This window comes from Cyphellophora europaea (assembly GCF_000365145.1).
Source record: "Cyphellophora europaea CBS 101466 unplaced genomic scaffold supercont1.2, whole genome shotgun sequence".
NCBI lineage: Eukaryota > Fungi > Ascomycota > Eurotiomycetes > Chaetothyriales > Cyphellophoraceae > Cyphellophora > Cyphellophora europaea.
This window is the reverse complement of record NW_008481808.1, coordinates 1919602-1939540: the sequence shown is the minus strand read 5'-3', so window position 1 is coordinate 1939540 and position 19939 is coordinate 1919602. Positions and strand designations below refer to the sequence as shown.

The 19939-nt window shown below is 53.2% G+C and overlaps 5 protein-coding genes across 5 annotated transcripts; 1 reads left to right on the top strand and 4 right to left on the bottom strand.

Annotated features, from left to right (window-relative positions):
* Positions 1-142: 142 nt before the first annotated feature.
* Positions 143-2745, bottom strand: HMPREF1541_02241 (uncharacterized protein; the record flags this gene model as incomplete). The annotated part of the gene is made up of 3 exons (XM_008716597.1): positions 143-501; positions 549-2443; positions 2567-2745. 3 exons carry the CDS (start codon positions 2743-2745, stop codon positions 143-145), a joined length of 2433 nt encoding a protein of 810 aa, XP_008714819.1.
* Positions 2746-6524: 3779 nt separating this feature from the next.
* On the bottom strand, positions 6525-9092 carry HMPREF1541_02240 (uncharacterized protein; the record flags this gene model as incomplete). The annotated part of the gene is made up of 4 exons (XM_008716596.1): positions 6525-6621; positions 6670-6796; positions 6843-8769; positions 8823-9092. 4 exons carry the CDS (start codon positions 9090-9092, stop codon positions 6525-6527), a joined length of 2421 nt encoding a protein of 806 aa, XP_008714818.1.
* A 2026-nt stretch (positions 9093-11118) lies between these two features.
* On the top strand, positions 11119-12174 carry HMPREF1541_02239 (uncharacterized protein; the record flags this gene model as incomplete). The annotated part of the gene is made up of 2 exons (XM_008716595.1): positions 11119-11196; positions 11248-12174. The coding sequence occupies 2 exons, from the start codon at positions 11119-11121 to the stop codon at positions 12172-12174; spliced, it is 1005 nt and encodes a 334-aa protein (XP_008714817.1).
* Positions 12175-14599: 2425 nt separating this feature from the next.
* On the bottom strand, positions 14600-15850 carry HMPREF1541_02238 (uncharacterized protein; the record flags this gene model as incomplete). The annotated part of the gene is made up of 2 exons (XM_008716594.1): positions 14600-15676; positions 15725-15850. The coding sequence occupies 2 exons, from the start codon at positions 15848-15850 to the stop codon at positions 14600-14602; spliced, it is 1203 nt and encodes a 400-aa protein (XP_008714816.1).
* A 1937-nt stretch (positions 15851-17787) lies between these two features.
* On the bottom strand, positions 17788-19294 carry HMPREF1541_02237 (uncharacterized protein; the record flags this gene model as incomplete). The annotated part of the gene is made up of 2 exons (XM_008716593.1): positions 17788-18007; positions 18163-19294. Coding segments are annotated over 2 exons (1352 nt in total), but the record flags the coding sequence as incomplete, so codon positions are not given.
* Between the last annotated feature and the right edge of the window lie 645 nt (positions 19295-19939).

Below are 19939 nucleotides of genomic sequence, written 5' to 3'. Positions count from 1 at the left end.
TTTTGAACGCGGAAAACTCGAATGGCGCCACCCTGACATGATAATCGTGTTCGTTATGAAAATCTCAGTTCGCTCGTAAGTTGGGTATCATCAAGGAAAACCAGTCTTTGCGGTCGTGGTGAGAGTAATAGTAAATGTCGTCTTAGTAATTGAGCCACATCTCCAGTGGGTCCGACACGATGGTATTGATGGGCTCGACCATCCCGTCCACCATAGCATCCGTCAGTGGTTGGGTTGCAAACTCCTGCTTGACCTGATCGCCTCCAGGAGCGAACTCCACGAGCATATCCTGTCCTTCCGGCAGTTCGCGTACCACATCTTCGTCCACAATGATATGTAATCCTTTGGGATTGACATGTGTGACTTGCGTCACTCGATGAGGCTCGATTTGGAATTTGTTGGAAATGCCGTTGACCAGGTCGCGTACTGTACGTTGAGGCAAATAAACTGCTCGATAGTACTCTTTGCTATCGCCCTTTTGACGTACATAGAAGCATGCGACTATTGAATGGTCAGTAATGGTCATACTCGCACAACTCTGGACTTACCTGGTTTTATCGGCCTTTCTGTGGGTGGCTTGTAGCTCTTGTCGACATCAAGAGCCAGTAGATCAGAGGCGAACTTTGTTTCGCCCTCTAGCTTTGGTATCTTGACGGGGCGATTCGGAGATCTAGGCCGGCTGCTAGGCGCGCTTTCCTCCTCGTCCTCCTCCTGGATAGTGTTCTGTTGCAGTTCCGAGTATTTTCGCTTCGGTGTGGACTCTGATCCGGAACTGCTGCTGGGTGAGGCGCCGTTAGACCCGGGAGACTCGATGCTGGCTTTTGATTCCCATGTCTCGGTACGGGTCATGGCAGATCCTTCGACAGTGTCGCCGCCCGTTAGCTTGACAGGATGTAGGTCAGGATCATCCTCTGGCTCTCCTTGTAGATACAGCACAGAGACTGGTCTCGTCGACGAAAACATATCCTGCATGCTCACTAGCTTCATGTGAAGATCCTCTTCGGCAGCTGACCGACTGACCTCGACGTCAGAATCGACAGACCAGGTGCGCTTGTGTTTCAAAACCTTGCCAGGCTTTGACGGCGGGACCTTGGCTGTTGAGCCACTGCGTTTGCGTTTGCCAGAGCCGCCCAAGCCAGCTTCCGCCTGGGCAATCTGCTGCTTCAACTTCTCAATGGTCTTCTTGACGTGCGCCACATCGTTGGATAGCTTTCGCTCGGCACCATGGTCCCGGAACAACTTGACCTTGGAGAAGCAGACTTCCGGCTCATTAATGTTGGCGGACTGAGGTGAGATTAGCTCTGTCTTTGCACAGAGCCTGACGGGGATGCCCTTGACGCCTTTGGAATGGCTGAAGTCGGTGGATAAAAAATTGAAGCGAACAGAAATCGAGCAATCCGGAACACCGGCGGTGGCGTTGGGGTACCACGTCACAGCGAAGCCGTCGAACGATGCGTGCTCTAGCTCAACCTGAGACTTGCGGATGGGGTCATCGCCCTGATTGGGATCGACTCTTTCCACAGCCAAGAGCTTCCCACCTCTTTGGTGCGCCTCATTGGATCCGCGTCCTTCTTTCCAGAGCTGCCAACACGCGCCTGGTCGGGCTCGTTGTTGTTCGTCTTCGAATGATACTCTGACGTAAGTTCGGTATCGGACAGGAGAAGCTGACTGTGGGCCAGGGGGCCTGGTATCGAATATTGAGATTGTATATGCTTGACCCTTGTTGAGATAGGTCACTGGGATCTCGTCGGCATGCTTAATCATGGCGGTCGGTGCATTGAGAGTAGTATGGAAGCGGAATCTGTTGGGATCGTTAGCCTGGCACATGTTGGTGAACTCTGAATTAACGTACTTCTCGCCAAGCGGCATGCTGGGGACCTGTACGTTGCCCGGTAAAGGCGGCTGTACGGTCTGATGGGCTGGAGGTTGCGCGAGCATCATCTCGTGCTGTTGCGGTGTGGTCTTGTGAGGTGAATCGTCCATCGCAACATAGCCAGAATCTTGGTGCTGGAGGAACTGATGTGGCGCATAAGTTGGCTGCTGTTGCTGTTGGTGGTGATGCTGCTGCTGTTGCTGCTGAAGGAGTAGTTGATTCTGGTGCTGGCCAAATGGGTCGTGGTAGAGTTGGGGGTGATGAAGCATCTGAGGGTTGAAATGCTGCAGATGCATGTTGGCGTCTTGTGCGTGAAGGCCATGTACAGAACTAGGTAGCGAAAGAGGTGTGTTCATGCCCATGCCCGGAGTGTGCAAGTCCCCCGCTGAGCTGTGGAACAACGTTGAAAATCCTCCCGGTGTGGGCGTGTAGTAGCCCGGCATTTGGTTCGCAAAGGCAGCAAAAGCATAAGAGTTGGGATCCATTAACGAAGGCGTCAACCGCCATGAATCGCCATATGTCTTTGGTGTTGCATCTGCCTCTTTGCTCTCGTCGACAGCTTCATAGTGTCTGGTAAAGTAGTCAGTGGGGGGTCCACTGGGTGAGTCGGCGTCACCATCCATAATGCAAGTTGGGGGCCAAGGGCGACGGTGACGGTAGTCAAGATAAGACAATGTAGTGGGAGAGACATACCTTTGAGTCGATGGGGCATCGATCAATGCCTCACTTAGCGAGGCCGATCTCTGGGCGACTGCAGGGACAGCCCCTGGGTCAGCTGAACTAGTTCCAGGGCCGACTCCCGGAAAGCTGTCCTTGAAAGCCTGGTACAACTCTTCGTTGGGCTTCTGGGAATTACGGCGATGAGAGAACATGCCGCCAGAGACTGTGGGGTTTGTCGTCTCAGGAAATGTGATGGTTAGGGCTGAGAGAAAGCGGGCGTGTTGCGAAACATTTGAAGTGGCTGAGGTGTCGCAGATCGTCAGGTGAGGTCAGACCGGATCAAATCATTGACAATACGGCGCATAGGGTTCCGACAGAGGTGATCTCTGTAAGGATGTACGCATATGAGTGCGGCAGGCAGCGATGTCGAGTCAACAAGGCGTGTTACGGTGAGTTGAGTGCTGCGCCGAGAAGATTGCGCGTTGCTGGCAGTGGTCGATGTCTGGTATTATTAGAGCGTGATCGAGGGAAGAAGCGAGGCGACGTGGGCCTAGAAGGTCGAGAGACAAGTACATGGACTGAGGCAATGATCGTCGGGTGGAATGGAGATGTAGATGAGGAAGTGAGGTTGCTGCGATGATGGCGAGTTGCAGCCACGACAAGTAAGGGCCATTTCACAAGTGGATTTCCAGAACATGGGTCATGGGAGATGGGAGTGGATAGGAATGGTTTAGACAGGACAGGGTAGACAGGTGAGATTGCAGGGATTCCGAAGTGTACTTCCACTGTGACCGGGGTGCGCTCACGAGAGAGGAGAGGTCCAAGCAAACGGGTGAAGGCCCGAAGAAGGTCCACGGGCGAGGCCTCGTGAATGGTTAGGCGCAACGCTAGAGGAGGTAACGGCGGGCGTGTGAGCCACCGCCTCCACAGCCTGCACCGCCTATGCGGTCGCCCAACAGGTTCAGTGGCTCCAGGCAGTGGCATTGGACGCTCCGCGAGCCGAAGGTGCCAGGTGGAGAGCCTAGGTGGAGTGTAGCTGTGGCGCTGGTGATGCCCGGCGAGCTGTCAGCCACGTCTTGCACCGAGATGAAACGCACAGAGACGGCACCCTAGGCCGTGTTTGCATACCGGTGCGAGAGGCCACAAGAAGGCGCTACAAGGGTCCCCTGCTCGACACCAGCCATAGCCAGAGTGTCCACCTGCGGGCCCTGCAATCCCTTTTGGCCCATGGCAGCTAATTTTGCAGCGGCCGGAATTCTGCTGTGGTCATTTCCATCCTGATCGTCTATCGGTTTCCCCCTTCTCTCTCGACCACGGTCCGATCTGGCAACGATCGCCCTGCACCGCCACATATCGTGGCGAGTCTCGGGTGTTTCTGCCGCGAGGCACCCGCTCTGCTCGCTTGTGACTCGCTGTGAACCTCTTGCAACTGTCTGCCAAACCTTCAGCTGACGCGGACCCCTCGCAGACCTCTGCCGATCACTGTGGCTGAACCCATCTCGACCTCCTCCTTCGAACAGACATCCTTGGGAGACTGGTTTGCCGGTCGCTTACTGATGATACGGAGTACACTGGAAGAATTGTTCGTTGGAAAAGCTAATTTTGCCGATGGGGCCCAGATGCAAAAGTGTCGACTTCGTGCTATGCACTTTCATGCTCGGACAGCATCGGATGGGGCGGACCCCACAAGTCTCGACTTTGTCCGCTTCGTACGGCAATTGCAGAAAAGTCAAGTGACTCATCTCTTGTGAGACGGTATGTGTATGACTACCCCTCATTCATCGCTCGGAGCTTCGTGGTGCAGTTGGAGATTTGCTCTCGCATGTGAGTGTTTTCAGCCACAGGCCGGCTCGAGCACACCACTGGACCCATTTATCAAGTATGTATACTGATACACAAGCGTTGCTTTCGGCTCTTGAGCAACCCCGCTGAGAGACATCTTAGGGACTTTGAGCACAGCTGTTTGAGAAAATGGTGGCTTGACCGGCAACATCTTGAAACAGCCGAACAGCCTCCGTACCTGATGAGCGAAATCGACCACCATCCTACTCCGCATAAGTGTAGCCATTATCACAAACCGCCTCTCTCATCGTCCACCCCGAAGCATACTGATATTGCTTTGTGACGCCGCATCGGCACACGCTTCTGCTTGGCGTCCGCTAAATCTGAAGCCACGAAACAGGCAATCGGCTTCCAGATTCGAGGATCACGATCAAGTACTCCGTACGTGCTTCAGTACTGGCTACATCGTTTGGATCCAATGTGATGTCGCTTGCGGGCGTTAGGGTTTGGCGACCCAACAGCATCAGCAGTATTGAGATATTTAGCCGGTACTGCGGCGCCGTAGCGGCCTTGGGGCCTGTCGCGCCACAAGCTTGTTCTTTCAACACCACTCGCAAGTACTCGGATTCTACGGAGCAGTTACGTACCGTTGCTCTTGGTGGCCTTCCGAAGCGTCGCTCGTAGCGAGCGATCACGCCTCCGTAAACAATTCTGCAGATTCATCGGTTACTCGGTGTCCGCTAAGCTCGGATCGGGGGGTGCCAGCGCTGCATGCCGCGCGTGGCCCTCACAAGCGGTCAACTATCGAAAAGCCACGTGGGGCCATGGTGCCTGATAGGGTTTCTTGGGACCTGCTGCTCGCTGGGTGGTAGGCCGCTTACACGAGACAAAGCATCAGCTAGTCTTACCGCGATGCGCTGCAAGACGTTCGTGTCTTTCGGATATCTGCAATAGTAGCTGCAGGCGCCGGTACAGAAGCATTTGGTACTGTCGATCGCACTATATTTGAAACTATCGACGTCAGCGGGCGCAGAACGCGAGAAACACCAACCCAAACGTCTTAGTTTCGTCTCCCATCCTTAGCCAGTTAGGCGTTTTGAAAAAATAATGTGCAAGTTGATGGTGAGTGATACTCCGTACGCACATCCTGGTGAGATGAAAAGAGCCTGCTGAGATTGCATCCGCGTGTCGCCGACCGGGGTGGTGAAATTGTGAAATCTTCTACCCTTCTCGAACAAATTTCTCTCGGCGCTTAGCCCACGGCACCTCTTTTGAGTAAAGGTGTACGCGCGAGCGCACCCGCGAAATTATCAAGAGCAGGGATTCTCTCACGAGGTCCATCATTGTTCCGTCGGCAGCTGGTTTTAAACCGTGAAGCTATAGCAGCGAACACGACGGAAAGAAGACGTCGAGAAAGAAAGCCTTTGAATACTACGGCGGATGTAGCTGTGGTCCAGGTGCAGTCCTGGCACTCTCAACAAATACTCCGTACAAACTGCCGCTTTTTACCACGTTTCTTTACCATGCCGTAACGTGCGCCGACCAACGTTCTATGTACAGTACCTAAGGTAACTTAAGCACGCAAACTCCTCCCGAATAAAGTCCATTGCTCCGCCTCGCCGTGCTGAGCTGTACTCCAAGTCCCCCTTTAATCAACTACTTTTTATCAACCGAGCACTCCTTCCGAAATGCACGTACAAAGTACAGCAGAGGACTTCTGCTCTTGAGACGGCCCGTCTGTGTTTGAACCTTTGACTGCCGAGGCTGCCTGTACATACAGACGAGATTACCCACCGTGGCCCAACAGGCTCCTTCCCTGCAGCAGAGTGTGCTGAAAATTCGTTGTTGGTCGATTTCCTTGAGTCGAGGTGCGTTGTTTGTGAGCTGCCGATCGATCGTCAAGGTCTCGAGCAGGAATCTCATTAGCTCTCATCAAGACAATGGGTGTCACCGGACCGACGGGACATCACTGCCCCAGAAAGAACCTTATTCACAATCCTGTAGGTATTCGTGTGCTGTTCCTGTCGTATACACATTACTGTATTGGTGGCCCTGCGCTCCTTTACAATGCAGCGCTCCATTTTGCGTCTGTGTGCGCACTTATGAACCCATTCCTTTTCCCGACGGTGCTGTTGCTGCGACTTCATGTGTCTGCACGGTCCGTTCCCAATGCTGCGGATGTCAATCGAATACAGTGTTCCTGTATCTTTCACCGTGTAATTATTATTTGGAACCCATCAACCCATGAACCACAAGAACCAGCTATGCCGGCCAAATAGTACCCTCGAGGCGCCATCAAAGTATGCCTGCAATGCGTGAGCTTCTGCAGAACTTAGTCGAACGATCATGCTTACCCTGAGCCTCCCTTGGCGTTGCCAAATACACCAGAACGTCGCCCAGTACTTGTGAGAATTTCGATGCCATCAACCCAGGCCCCTGCTCGCACGTAAAAGCCGAGAATCGTCTCTCCTCTTCGAGTATCTATCGAGGTCAGTTGGGATGTTTGACGCGGAACGTCGTTGCTTACCAAGGAAGAATTCATCACCTCCCGGCTTACCGCCTCTCTTGCCAAAGAGCTGCGACTTGCCATCCTCGTAGCAGAACTCCAAGCCATCCAGGCCCAAACCATGATAGGTCTTCACCGATGTCAAGAGCTTGGACTGGATATTGGCACTCTCCAGAATAACCATTTGTTCTTGACTGCCTTGAAGCTGCGAAAGGCCCAATTTCTTGCTCTTGAATCCTAAGCGCGAGGTCAATGTTCGGCTGAGCCCAACGACTCCATTCAGCGCATTCATAGTCAGGCCCTCGTCCTGTTTGGGAGCCTGTCGGACAGGGGGAAGATTGACCGTGTGCTTTTTAGAAAGCAGATCATCCATGTCTTCGATCTTCACTTTACCTGAGCCCCCAGAGAAAACCTCAAGCTGGATCTTCCGCTTCCGTTTGTTCTCCGGCAGTCGTGCACGAATATCGGCGTCGGTCAATGTGACTTGACGAGGAAGACTGCTGTTCCGCGGATCGTTCGTGTTGTAGTCAATCCAGTGTCTGCAAACGTCGTCACCCTCCGTGCGGATTTCGATGAAAGAAATACCACTTGCTGCACAGCAGATGATCCGTCCGTTGTCTACAGGGAAGAATTGACTGCTGTCGTCTTGCGCCGACGTCGACTCATCGGCGGGGAGCTTGAAGCAGGGGTGATGCCGGAAGCGAAGTACGTCGAGTCTATGCCAGCTGCATTCGTCCTCCATCTTGCATACTTTCAATCCCTGTGACTTCGTGCGGGTTGCGTATGGCTCACGGATGAGAAAAGTCCGATTCAGGCGCACATAATCTCGGAGCATGACCCCGTTCTCCTGATGTGGGCAACCTAAGAGATGACCAACCTCGTGCATATGAGCACCTATGCCAATGTTGGCGGCTTCCCAGCTGCTTCCGGATTCGTTGCAGTCGTTCGCCACGTGCTTCGTGTCTGTTGGTGTACAGTCCATGAAGCTAGGAACAACTTCTTCGATACAAGATGGGTAGCTTTGCAGCGCGTGTGATCCAAAGATAGCAAGGTTGAGGTTGTCGCTGCTTCCACCCAGCGCTGCATGAGCACGAATGGTCCCTGCTTCCGCATCCCATTGAGAATCAATCAGCAAGCATGCAACGTACTGCTTCTGCCCCGGACGCATATGAAAATGCTTTTTGATGGCATCTGCTGCGATGGAGTAGAGCTCTCCTTTCTTATCAGCGGGACCGTACTGCTGCGCAATCTGTAGGGTGCGCAGCTCTTCCATTGTTTTATCTGAGCGGACGAGGTGCACTTTGGCTTCATTTTTCATGGTTCCGGTCTCCCAATCTCTCATGGAAAGAGTACCGGTCTGCCACTCTTCATCAAAACGAAAGCATCTTCGACCAAACTTGTTGCGGTACATTTGTTCCGCTGTAAATGCTTGCCATAGATGCGCAGCCATTCGAAATTTTCTCATCGCAAGGTCCAAGTCATTTCCCTCTTTTTCTCTGCGTTCTGGAGAAGCATCGAAGGTGCATGGCGAATCGCGCCCAGCGAGTATGACGAGATGTAGTGGAGGGGCGCTGTTCAGCGGCAGATAGTTCAGCATCAAGAAAGAGGAATGCAATGGTGGAGCAGCAGGGTTACTGCTTGAGCTGAGTTTTGGGGACGTAAAGTCGAAGCGAATCTTATTCCAACCAGGAGATAGATAGACCAAGGCCTTGAAGTACGAGTCGGAAACTGGCCAATACGTTGGAGGAAATGATAGCCCGTCCCTATCGTGGTTTATGGTGACTGTCCCATCCAGGGGCTTCTGGGCTGCTTCACCGATTTCGCCCTGGACCAACAAGACTTTCTGATAGACAACGGAATTGTCGAGTATCGATGTGATTTTCGGTGCGTATGGGGACGTAGGAAAAGGTGCGCGCATGGTCGGCGTCGAACCGGATGGCGAGAGGGTCTGCGACTAAGTTGTCAGTATGTATTCCGTTGCTGCGAGTTATTGCAACGTACAATGGTACTGTTCCGGTTGGAATATGGTACAACGGTCGGACGTTGCGGGACGGGCGGAACGAAAGCATCGTTGTTAGCCTTGCCATTCCCTAGGTTGCTGTTGGAACCGTTGGTGTGGTAGGTTGAAGGCGGAGTGGTGCTACCGCCTAGAGCAGAGCTGAGAGTCGAAGACGATTTGGTGGTGGGGACATTCCCGTTTGAGTCGTTGGAAGAGTCGGAAGTCCGGAAGCTGGCCTTCGAGCGCCGTCGCAGCTCTTTGAAGAACGGCATGCTAAATTCACAGGTGACGATTAGGGGATGTGAACGCTTCGAATGCAAAATAGAAGGCTGCGTCGCAGCTCAGTACATTAGGTTGGACAACGAAGCGGAGTCTGCAACCGGAGCGATACACTTGCATGTGCTCGGCGATGATCAGCCGTGACTAGAGCGACAAAGTCCGCCAACAAACGAGCGACAAGATAGGCCGAGAATGATTTGGGTGGCAAAGAGACCGACAATGTCGACAGCAAGGTGTATTGATGATGAGAGGAAACTGCACTTGCCATTGCCTACGCAGTGCCGTGAAGCCGCCGCACCCACCAGATTGCGTGGGAGCAGGGAAAGCATGGGTTGAACGATAAAGAGCTTGCGCATGCCGAATCGTCATCGCCCATTCGCCGGGCGCCACTTCCCTTGCTATCAACAACTTTAACGGCCGGGAGCTAGCCTACAAGAGTCTAGGTTGCAGCCTTGTGGACGGAGCATGCAAGGCTGCGATCGAGGCTGGGAAACACGAGTTGAAGCCGCCTCGGCAGTAATCGGGAATGCGGATTGCGGATTGCAGAATGCCAGCCCTGCAGTAAGAGAAATGCCGCCCGGACGCCAAGGAGACCGATGGTCTGCGAGGGTTGTTCCTCGACGCATGACAATTGTCTACCGCTGATGGAGAGATTGATTATGGGCCCGGCGGCCACAACAGCAGTGCCGCTCACGACCGCTTGGGCGATAGGAGGACCGAGCGCGCCGTCTTGGACAAAAGGCGTTACCGAAGTAAAAGTGGACTGCCCCAGGCTTGCCGACAGGTTGTCCTACTGTTATATAGCCAGAAGTGAGCAACCGGTCGACACTTTCAATGGCCAGCGAGAAGGGGCATGATAAGGATTAGATATACAGGTAGCCTCTGGCCAACCTGGGATTCGCACTACAGGATAACTGTTGGATTAGATGTGTGGCTGCAGATGTCAGGGCGTCTCAGAAATTGCTGCTGCTTTCTCCAACGAATAATTTCAAGTCGCAATGCAGGAGGCCGAAACCCCCCTGGGCCCCAATTTTTCGATCACTTGAACATTATTTGCAAGATCCGAAAAGATCTTCGATCATCCATGTCAAGAAGCTCTAGAGACATAAGGTCGGGTACAGTAGCGAGAGACTGGGTCAGAGTTAGGCCGGACGAGTGTCAAGACGCAACGGCGGCCTCAAAATTCAGGGCCGCAAGCGCATGTTGCTAGGCGGCGTGGAAGCTAAAGAGGTAGATACACGAAGTTAAGATCTCATCTAGGCATTTTGTGGGCATTGTGCAGGGATAGAAAGCAATGCCGATCAAGCAAGCACGTAAAGAGACGTTGACAGCACCTGAATCGGCGATGCAGTTCTTCGGCCTGCCCTATTCTGGTGGCATTTCTGAGGAAGGTTGGCTTGGCCGCGTTTTGTGTGGATATGGTGTAGTCGTCGGCGACTCGAGCTCAAGCGCCGGGCGGCGAGCAGCGAGCAGCACCAGGCTCCTGGCCCTCTTTTTTAGAGAGAAAAGTGAGACGAAACCGAGCCTCCGCAGACGGCTGCAGACGCAGCGTGATCCAAGCAGAATCCGCAGGGTACGTATTGCTTCCCATAGGCGCGACAGGCTGGTGGATGACAGTCCAGGCGAGAGCCAAAGCCCACCACAGCCAATCAGCTACGCCAGGAGCCATCGCCAGCCATTTTCCATCCCCTCCTCCTGCGGCGACCACTTTGCCAGCTGCGTTGCATTCCACGTTCCTTGATATCAGGCACGCACCGCTAAGTCCATGAGCCTTGTCCACCTTTAATCCTCCCTTTCGTATTCAGCGAGGTTCAAGTGCTGCTGTTGCCCATCCGTTAAACCAGTCTCTTCGGCATCAACGAAACTCGGGTACTTCACGGTTCAAGTTGCACATGATCCTGGCACCCAGCCGGAACAGCCGCACCCACAGCTCAGCCCCCCTCCAGCTTAATCTTGGAACTGGACTTAACTTACACTTATACTTCCCCAATGCTGCTTGCCGACTCTTTTTCTACCAACATGGCTCCTCCTCAACATGATCCTTATGCTCCTTCTCAGGTGGCAGAGAAGGTCATGAGAAGAATTGAAATTGCAAAGGTGAGGACCAGTTTTTCCCCCAGTTGTGTGCTCTTCTGACATTACCCTTAGGTTGCTCGTAACCTCCAGGATTGCCTGGCATTCGCAAGCTTTAAAGCTCAGAATGGATGGCAAGATCGAACCCTCCGTTCAATTGAACCAGAGGTTGCCGAGCACCTCAAGCGGAAACGCCCTACCTTCGAGGAAGACCTGCCCTCGGATGACTCCGAAGACATTTTGCCCTCGAACTCGTCAGCCGGCAGCCACCTTGGTCGTCGTCCCAACACCGGCACGTTCAAAATTCCTGAAAAGCCCTACACTACCTCGAGAAAGAGAGTGCGTTCTGCTTCTGCTACCGCTGCAGAACATGAGCTCCCTAGCAATTGGAAGCATGACAACGGCCTGGCTCAGTCTTCCCCTACTCTGGGCCGCACAGACTCGACAGACTTCGACTCTGCTTCGCTTCCACAACATACCATTGAGGACTCGCCCATGTTCGATGTTCACTCAGAAGAAGAAGATCACGAGACAGGTCTTGGCCATGAGCCATCCTCAAGTATCATCTCATCACCCCCTCGCACACCTCCCCCCGCCCACCGACGACTTGCCACCTCGAAGCAGTCCGGTGCTGATCTCCTCCTCTACCTCGCCAACTCCCCTTCTCGCTCACCGGCCGTCAATGTTGCCCATATCTCCAGCTCAGCAAAGCCTCCTTCGACGCCCCCATCTCAACACACTCACCTCCCATCGTCTGTTATGAACACCCCCGGCAACAATCTCAGCCTGTTCAATGGGGCATTGACACCAGGTCAGAGCTTCAACCTCGCCGACTTCTGCAATGTGACTCCCTCGCCAGGTCAAGCTCCTTGGGGCGGCCGTACTCCCGGGCTGGCCAAGACTCCCAGTCGTCTGGCCCGACCAATGGACGCATCACGCAAGATGCCCACAAGCCAGGGCTTGGCCCTTCAGCTAGGTGACGAGCTCATGCCTCGATCATGATTTACGTACAGCGGCCTCTTTGCGACCACATGTACAACTAATGCACTGCAACGAAAGACTCAAAGCGTCGTCCTATCAGCATTCGAATTTTCCTATCTCACGTCTATCATTTCAGCGTTTTCATCACTACTAAAACAACGATTGTTTGATACGATTCTAGATGGATCGTCACAACCAACTCCGCTGGGGCAGCCCCCAGATGGATTTGATGCACGGTCGCCCAACCCAGCACCCCTACTCGCAGGTCGACAAAGGAAGCTCCGAAAGCTTGGAGCAAACGGTGGAAGGCCCTATGGCCGAGGAAGAGAAATTGCGATCAAGAAAGGTGGAGGTTACCAGGATTGGGTCAGCATGTGCGGAGCAAAGCGGGAGTTCCGCCTATTAGTTTTTGATGTGCGAACCTGCGAGGCCAAAAGTAACGAAGCACGGGTCAGGCAGGATGTGTGTGTCTTTGAAGCAGTATAGGTAACAGCATGATAGCGTAGCGTAGCGAAACCATTGTTTACCAATACAGAAAGCATTATTGCAAAATTCCTTGAGTCTATGTCATCGTCTGCAGTGCAAGAACCGTGTCGTGGAACCGTTCAAGCGCATTTGCTAGCGTGAGAGTCTACCGAGGCCGGAAGCAGAACACGCGACCAGAGCGACAACGGGCACGCGAGTAATCGAAATTTGTCTACACAAAAGAACTGGCTGCACGTCGATGCCATCGGCATCAATATTGCGATCCAAAGAAACAGGAGCTCTGGCCAACGCTCACGAGTGGGGGCCATCTCCGGACACGGGTCGAACGACTTTGTGCAAATTGTAATCAAGCCAAAAAGACACAAACCAGGGCACAAAAGAAACTTTTTTTGTTGCCGAGCACCCCAGAAAACGCGTTCTGGGATGACGCGGGGTCCAGATCGCGGTGACACGCTCTGGACGGTTCTAAGCTTCTTCTGTGCTGTGAGCTGGAGCCTTCCAAGCTATTTTGCGTAATTCTCGGACTGCATTGCGATCGCGAGTAGCCCCAAGAGGCTTAGGTTGGGCGCGCTAGAGCCACGAACTTGACGCCCACGCGATGAGGCTGGGGCGGGGCGGAGAGGGTGCGTGTTTCGGGACTAGTGGTGTTGGAATCAGTTGCTTAGCCCTTCGGGCTCCGGCAAACATGGGAATAGCAATTTTTCCTGTTTCTGCATCCTCGCTTGGGGAGAGTCTTGGGGATGGTTCGTTATTGGATGTGGTGCTGCCACGTATTAATGTACGGATGGTGGCTCTTATGCAGCCGCGGGTACGTTCGTATATATTAGTTCTGTGCTTAGGGAGCGGAAATCAGGGCAGAGCCGCTTTCTTGACGGTAGGCCGGCCGCGGTGGTCTCGGGCGGTAGCGAGATTCATGAGCTGCCGAAGAGATAGAGTGTTTTGCGAGTGGGCAGGGTGACGTCAAGCGCTCGGAACAACGCCACCGTTGTCTTGGGCCGGGCAAGAGATGTCGATAGTGGAAGGGAATGGAAAAAGATGGTGTACTCCGTACTATCTTGAGTTACAGATACGCCTACGGAGTACTGGGAGGCTGTCAGCGGCGGAGGAGGCTCAACCAAGACTGACTTTGTGATCTCCGAATAGATACCAGAGATGAAAGCTGAGCAGGAGGAGATTCGTTGATTGGTAACAGGAATGAACGCGGAAATGGCTGGCGCAACGACCGGCTTGGAGCTGGTGATCGTGGAGTAGTCCATCAGCTTTAATGGTTCAATCTTCTCTTTTGGTGATAGTCCGGGTCGGCATTTTGATACCACATCAGCTGCCACTGACTCGTGCTTGATGCTGTGCAGCCTGTAACGATGCAATGCTCGAGATTCCGTGCGGCAAGCGTGCGATAAGGACCCGGTCCAAGAAACGGAATTGGATTTCCATGGCTGCATTGGCTCTCGAAACCCCACTCATCTCCAACACCGAAATCCACGCCTGCTAAAACGCCGACGCGGTACCCAGAGTCAGATGTCTGCGAGAGGATGACGGAGGTCATCTGGCCTGTTCTGATCTTCAGTCACTTCCAGACCGATGGGGAAAGTTTCGTCGAACACCCAAGCATATCTCTTGGGACAAGAGATTCATAGGTACAAGTACATCTATTCTTGCCCATATTGGGGACATTCCGAAAGAACTCTGCTGTGAGGTGGTCTCGAGCACTCGCTTCAACAGTCTACAGAGCTTTGGCTTTCAGAACGCAGGACGATTTGCGACTAGTTGACGGCATTGCCCTTCACCTCACATGTTCTCTGCAGTAACCACTCGCTGACTGTGCGTGCGGTGCTGCTCCGGCTCTCCAGTGCTGTCGTGACTTGTCTGATGACTCGACCCTTTTCCCGTGCTGGCACAGGGAAAGAGAGCGGAGAAGCTGTGGTCAAGTCGTGAATTGGTCGTACAATGCGTCCCATTATTATTTCTTCGACAACCTCTCTTCCCATTGTACTCCTACCCACTCCTCTCTGAAACTCACTGTTCCTGCCTCACCGCAATTGTTCGCACAGGTGCCGACCAAGATCGTACCCCACTCCATGCCTTCTTCCAAATCCATGGCTACGTTCTTCTCCAGCTCGTAGATGAGCCCAGGCACCAATTGTAGCTCAAACACCCGCTGACTGCCGCAGCTCTCACATCTCGGGATCCCTCTAGTTGCACCAGCCTTTCCATGGGGCACAACAAATCGCGTCGCCACGTCATCGTGCCCGGAATAAAGTAGTGGCTGCCCCTTGAACTCGTACCGGAGCACCTGCTCCGGATTCTGTGCTATTCGATCGGAGAACTTCTGAAAGGTCTTGTCAAGAGATGATTCGAATGTGTCCTTATCCAACGCATTGCTGTTGGAATCGTCGACATCGTACTGGGTCTTGGATGGCCCATTGGCAGGCTCAGCAGTTTCCTCTGGATCGAGCTCTTCGGCTTCTGCATCTAGGTACAATTGCGCGAATGGAGGTGGAAAAGCGGACTGCTCTGGCCAAGGCTCTTGCGTCCTGGAACTAGCTGTAGGTACTGACGAGGAGATCTTGAGCTTGTCGGCGAAAGTTGAAGTGGGCGGCTCGGGGTCGTTGACGGGGGTTTGTGGTGGCAATGCTGCCAGTGAAGAGGCTGGTCCCAGGCTGGAGAAAGGATTCTGAGGAGCAGTCGACGAAGACGTCGAAAACGGATTGGCATTCGATGGTGGGGGACTTGTAGGGCCGCCAAAGAGAGCAGATCCGAGATCTTGTCTGGGCTGCACGGAGACAGCGGAAGGTCTTGGTGACTCAGATGTTTGCTTCCTTGACGCTGGTTTCTTCACTTCTCGCAAGGCTCTCACGCTTCCAATCTTCTTTGAACATGCCTTCTTCGGACAACATAGCACATGTAACCTTCTGCTGTCTTGTGGAAAGTGTTGCTGGAGGTCGGCGTTGAGTTGTAGGAGGAGGGATGTGTACCCATTGCAGACCTTGCATCTCGCAAGTGCTGCCGGGGGAGTGGAATTGGCATCGATCCACGTCTGTGTTCGTTAGACGTGACTTCTATGTGCAAGTGATTGTTGACCTACTGGATACCCACCAACTTGACTGATGTCATCGCCAGTCAATTCAACAGAAGCATAGCCAAGTGTGACATTTGTCGTGGTGTAGTCTCCTTCCTCATCCGACGATAAGTCAATATCCTTTGAAGACATGTTAGCGGAGGTGCAATCGACCAGAACGTTATGCCGCGGTACAGGTGCGCAGTCCGGTCCAGCGATCGGAATTTTGAGGCAGCGAAAAAAAGTTATCTCGAGTTCAGCCTTATCGGAAAGAGCCCCGCAGTGACTTCCGCTTAGCGTCCCTCCCCGGATCTGCAATCCTGGTACTTTCTTAACGACAACTGAACACTTTCTCGCCAGCACCGTTCTTCGCTCTTCACTGCCGAGCTTCAGCTAATATTCCTTCATATATGTATGTCTCACTATTCAAATCTTCACAACATTCTTATCCTGCCTGTAGAAGTGGCTTAGCATATCCTTGAAGCATGCGAACGGCTTCCTGCTATGATACCCCATAATTGCATTCCTTGACAGTACTATTCTTCTCTAGCTTAGATTGTCCTCTATTCTGCTTAACGGACAGCGACGCTCCCTAGATCCGTAATAATGTCGGACCAGCTCGTTACCTCTCTACAACCCGAGAATATTGTTCCGTGTCTCGTAGCACAGCCAGCCGAGATAATCATCGCAATCTTCCGTTGGCTAACAGCGAAAGACCTCTTGAGCCTTCGAAGCAGCTGCAAGTCATTCCACAACCTGGTCCACGATCATGAGCGGGGTATCTGCGATGCGTACTGCGGACAACTGAAGCGCGAGCATATGCTACTATCGCTCCAGTCCCAGTCCCAGTCTTCTGACATTTGTTCGGACTTGCTCCGCTACGTCCAATTGCAACAGCAATACTCAGATATCTGGGAGCTTGCTGGCATACTATCCACACATATGATTTCCAACCTGAACCTACAGACACGGCCCGCTGATAAGGCAGCCCTAAGGCACCTTCGTGCTACTAAAGCTGGCGAGCTTCGGAGATGTTTATTCTCTTTCCTCTTCGGATTGGAGACCTTTCTTTGGAGCCTCCGGCAGATTGTCGCAGAGGCAGAACAAGCGTTTGCGACCTGGGATGATCATACCTTTACCTCAGCCTCTGATGTCTTCATTTTCGATCAGCAACGTCTCGTGGAAGAAATATGCAAGGACGCCGCTACACTCTCTGGCATCAGTGCCGCGCATTCGATACTAGCTGGTACCTTGAGTGCCAAGGGTCTCAAGTCTAATCTTCGGTCCATGGAATGGCCCTTTTGCTCGGTCAAGCGTGTGCTACTACTCCGAGGGCTGTCGCCATTCACATCACTTCTCGCTGAGGATAAAGGTCATGGTGCCAGGCTTACTGCGCTGGCAAAGGCAAGCCGATCAGTGCTGCGACATTACGAAGTGAAGCAACACATACATCCGCTGCGATCAATACATCATCTGGATACTGCGAGACTAACTTTGCCCGCGCCTGAGCGGCATCGGCCATTCCGAGTGCTGAACAAATTCATTGACAGACAAAGTATTTGGGCAAGAGCGGCCCACGCTGTCGCACAACGGAACTATGGCCTCGAGGTTTTGCAGGATGAAAGCGGTCGAGGAACAGACACCTGGATTTTGGCCGCTATATCAAAGGGGGGAGGAGGTGTTTACAGTCTCGCAGACTGGAGAGCGCCGTAGCATGGTTTGGGTGTCTCACGGGGGCATTTGAGGAATGCACAATTTGGTTCCGGATTCTTTGCTTCAGGTGTATCCGGCTCTCTATTTCCATGGTCCTGAGCCGCTCGGCACACCATCCTCTGCCACGCATCCTGCTTACCGCCACGAAAGGTCAGATGGTCCGTAGAGGTCGTAGTCTTGGCAGACCTGCCATCAAGATCTGTTGTTACCTTCGCATAGTAGGTCTGCAACCGAGAAGCATGTCTTGAGACTATTGTCTGCTGCTCTGAATGATATCCTAAAGTCATGCCAAGCTCTGTAATACATCTACATTGTTCAGAAGGTCAGCAGCGGTCCTTCTCCATTCTGAAACGCTGACGGGAAATCTACAGCGTCCCTCAACGCTCCTTCTTATCCTCCCTGTCCCTCTCCAGTTTGATCTGACTCCGTTTCTCCGCTAGTCGATGGTCGTACAAGATCTGCGACCGCGCGCCCGCCCAAGCTTTGCGCTTGTCCCCCTGGAACAATCGGAACACCGCCGGCGACAGGGGCTGCTGTTTGCAGGTCTGGTACAGTTCTCGGTCGCGCCACCAGAAGGACCAACTCTTCCACGACGTCCTGCCACACACGGGAATTGTTAGTCAATTAGTTGTCTTAAGGCAGACCTGCAGCGGGCGGTTTGTGGTCTGAGAAGATGAGGTGGGGGAACAATGTCAGGGAGTAGGTTCCCCCCGCTGCGGTCAAAATCTGGATCAAGTGTACATGTCACTTACCACGAAAAGTGTTCGATGATATCAGTCCCCGAGGTCTTGTCAAGAAATGACCACCAGGGTCCCAGCGGGAGCAGCAGAGGGTAGTAGGTTGCATCGTACTTCATGCGCTTCTTCACTGCCTCACGGCTGTCCACGTTATTCTGATACCAACTCTGCATCTCTTCAAGCGGTGGCAGCTGGACTTTGCCCTTCCAGACCTGTGCGACTGTCATGGCGACTGTTTCGAGCATTGCGAATCCGGGGAATGGCGTGGCTCCCTGGCCCATGAATGCCAATGAATTGCGGACCTCGGGATCCGAGTGCAGTGGGAAGATGTTCTGGTACAGCGAGGGTGGATCACCCGGGCTGGGGACAGGCTGCCACTCCTGAGGCATCCAGGGGACCTCGGTTCTGTAGCCGGTGCAGTATATTATGGCGTCTAGGTCTTCCAGAATCGTCCCATCCATCAGCTCTACTGACCTTGGACCTGTGACTCTCTTCACGGCACCTGTGAGCTCGACAAATCCAGATTCGAGGAATGGCCAGATTTGGTCGACAATCAGGGGAGTTGTTGTCTCCATCGATGGGGCGGGCAACAGGCGGTACTTCTCAGCTGCACCCGGGAAAGCCTTATTCATTATCTGGATACACATGCTGTCGAGTAGATAATACCAGAGCCTGGGCAGATACTTTTCTAAGGTCATCTGGAAGAACATCAGCGGCAGTGTCAACGCCTGGTCGAAAGTTCGTCCGTCCGGTCCAAATTTGGGAAGAATGATTGTTCCGTTCTTGCGGGAGAAAAGGATCTTGGAGGCGATGCCGGCAAGAGAGGAGCCTACGTCTACCCCTGAGGCATGGAAGCCGACTATCAGCACCCTCTTGTTCTTGTACTGCTCAGAGGGACTGAATGTGATGGAGTGGCGGACATCGCCGGCAAACTTGTCGATATTCTCTATCTCTGGGATAATCGGAGTATGAAACGTTCCAACAGCAACCATGAGCTTGTCGAAGCGTGCGGTCTTCTCAATTCCGTCTATGAGGAGGACGAGTTCCCACTGTCCATCGATTCTGCGTAAGTCTTGGACGGCGGCATTCAACTGGATATTGGGTCTGAGGCCAAAGTGATCGGTGTAGCTCTGGAGGTATCGGTACACTGCTCGTGCTTAGCTTTTGACAGCACTGAAGAGACGGGCGAGGCTAACTCTGTTGGGCAGTAGGGTAGTCATCTACATCGTCGGGAAATGGAAAATCAGTGAAAGCACATCGGTATCGGCTGGAATTGAAGACCGTATTGGGGGTGACGGTTGTTGCGTTCTCAGCAGAGTGTTTCCATAGCCCACCAACGTAGGATCTCTTATCGTAGGTCGTGACATCGAAACCCTCCTCTAACAGGTTCTTGGTGGCGAGTAGACCCAGCGGGCCAGCGCCAATAACAGCAGCTTTGAGAGTCATAGTGCGAGTGCTGAACGGATCTGCTGAGGCTCGAGGAGGAATGCTTCTCAACACACCTGGGTGAGGGGATATAGAGAAGCTTACAGCACTGGAGGAGCTGAAGTCAGGGCTAAGTCGTCCTCCACCGGGCTGCAGTGCAGCTTAAAGCATTCGAGGCTATGGAGTGCCTTATATGAGGTCTCGAAAGGGCCAATGCTGCGTAAAGCACGCTTACACCCGCTCTAGGCAAAGGCTAGCGGCACGAAATGTCATCCTTTCCACGCGGTTCGTATAGTTTAGCTCTGGTTCCCAGGAATATTCACCGTTTTCGCGCTGGCGGCCTAATGCTGCGATGCGACAAACGTAC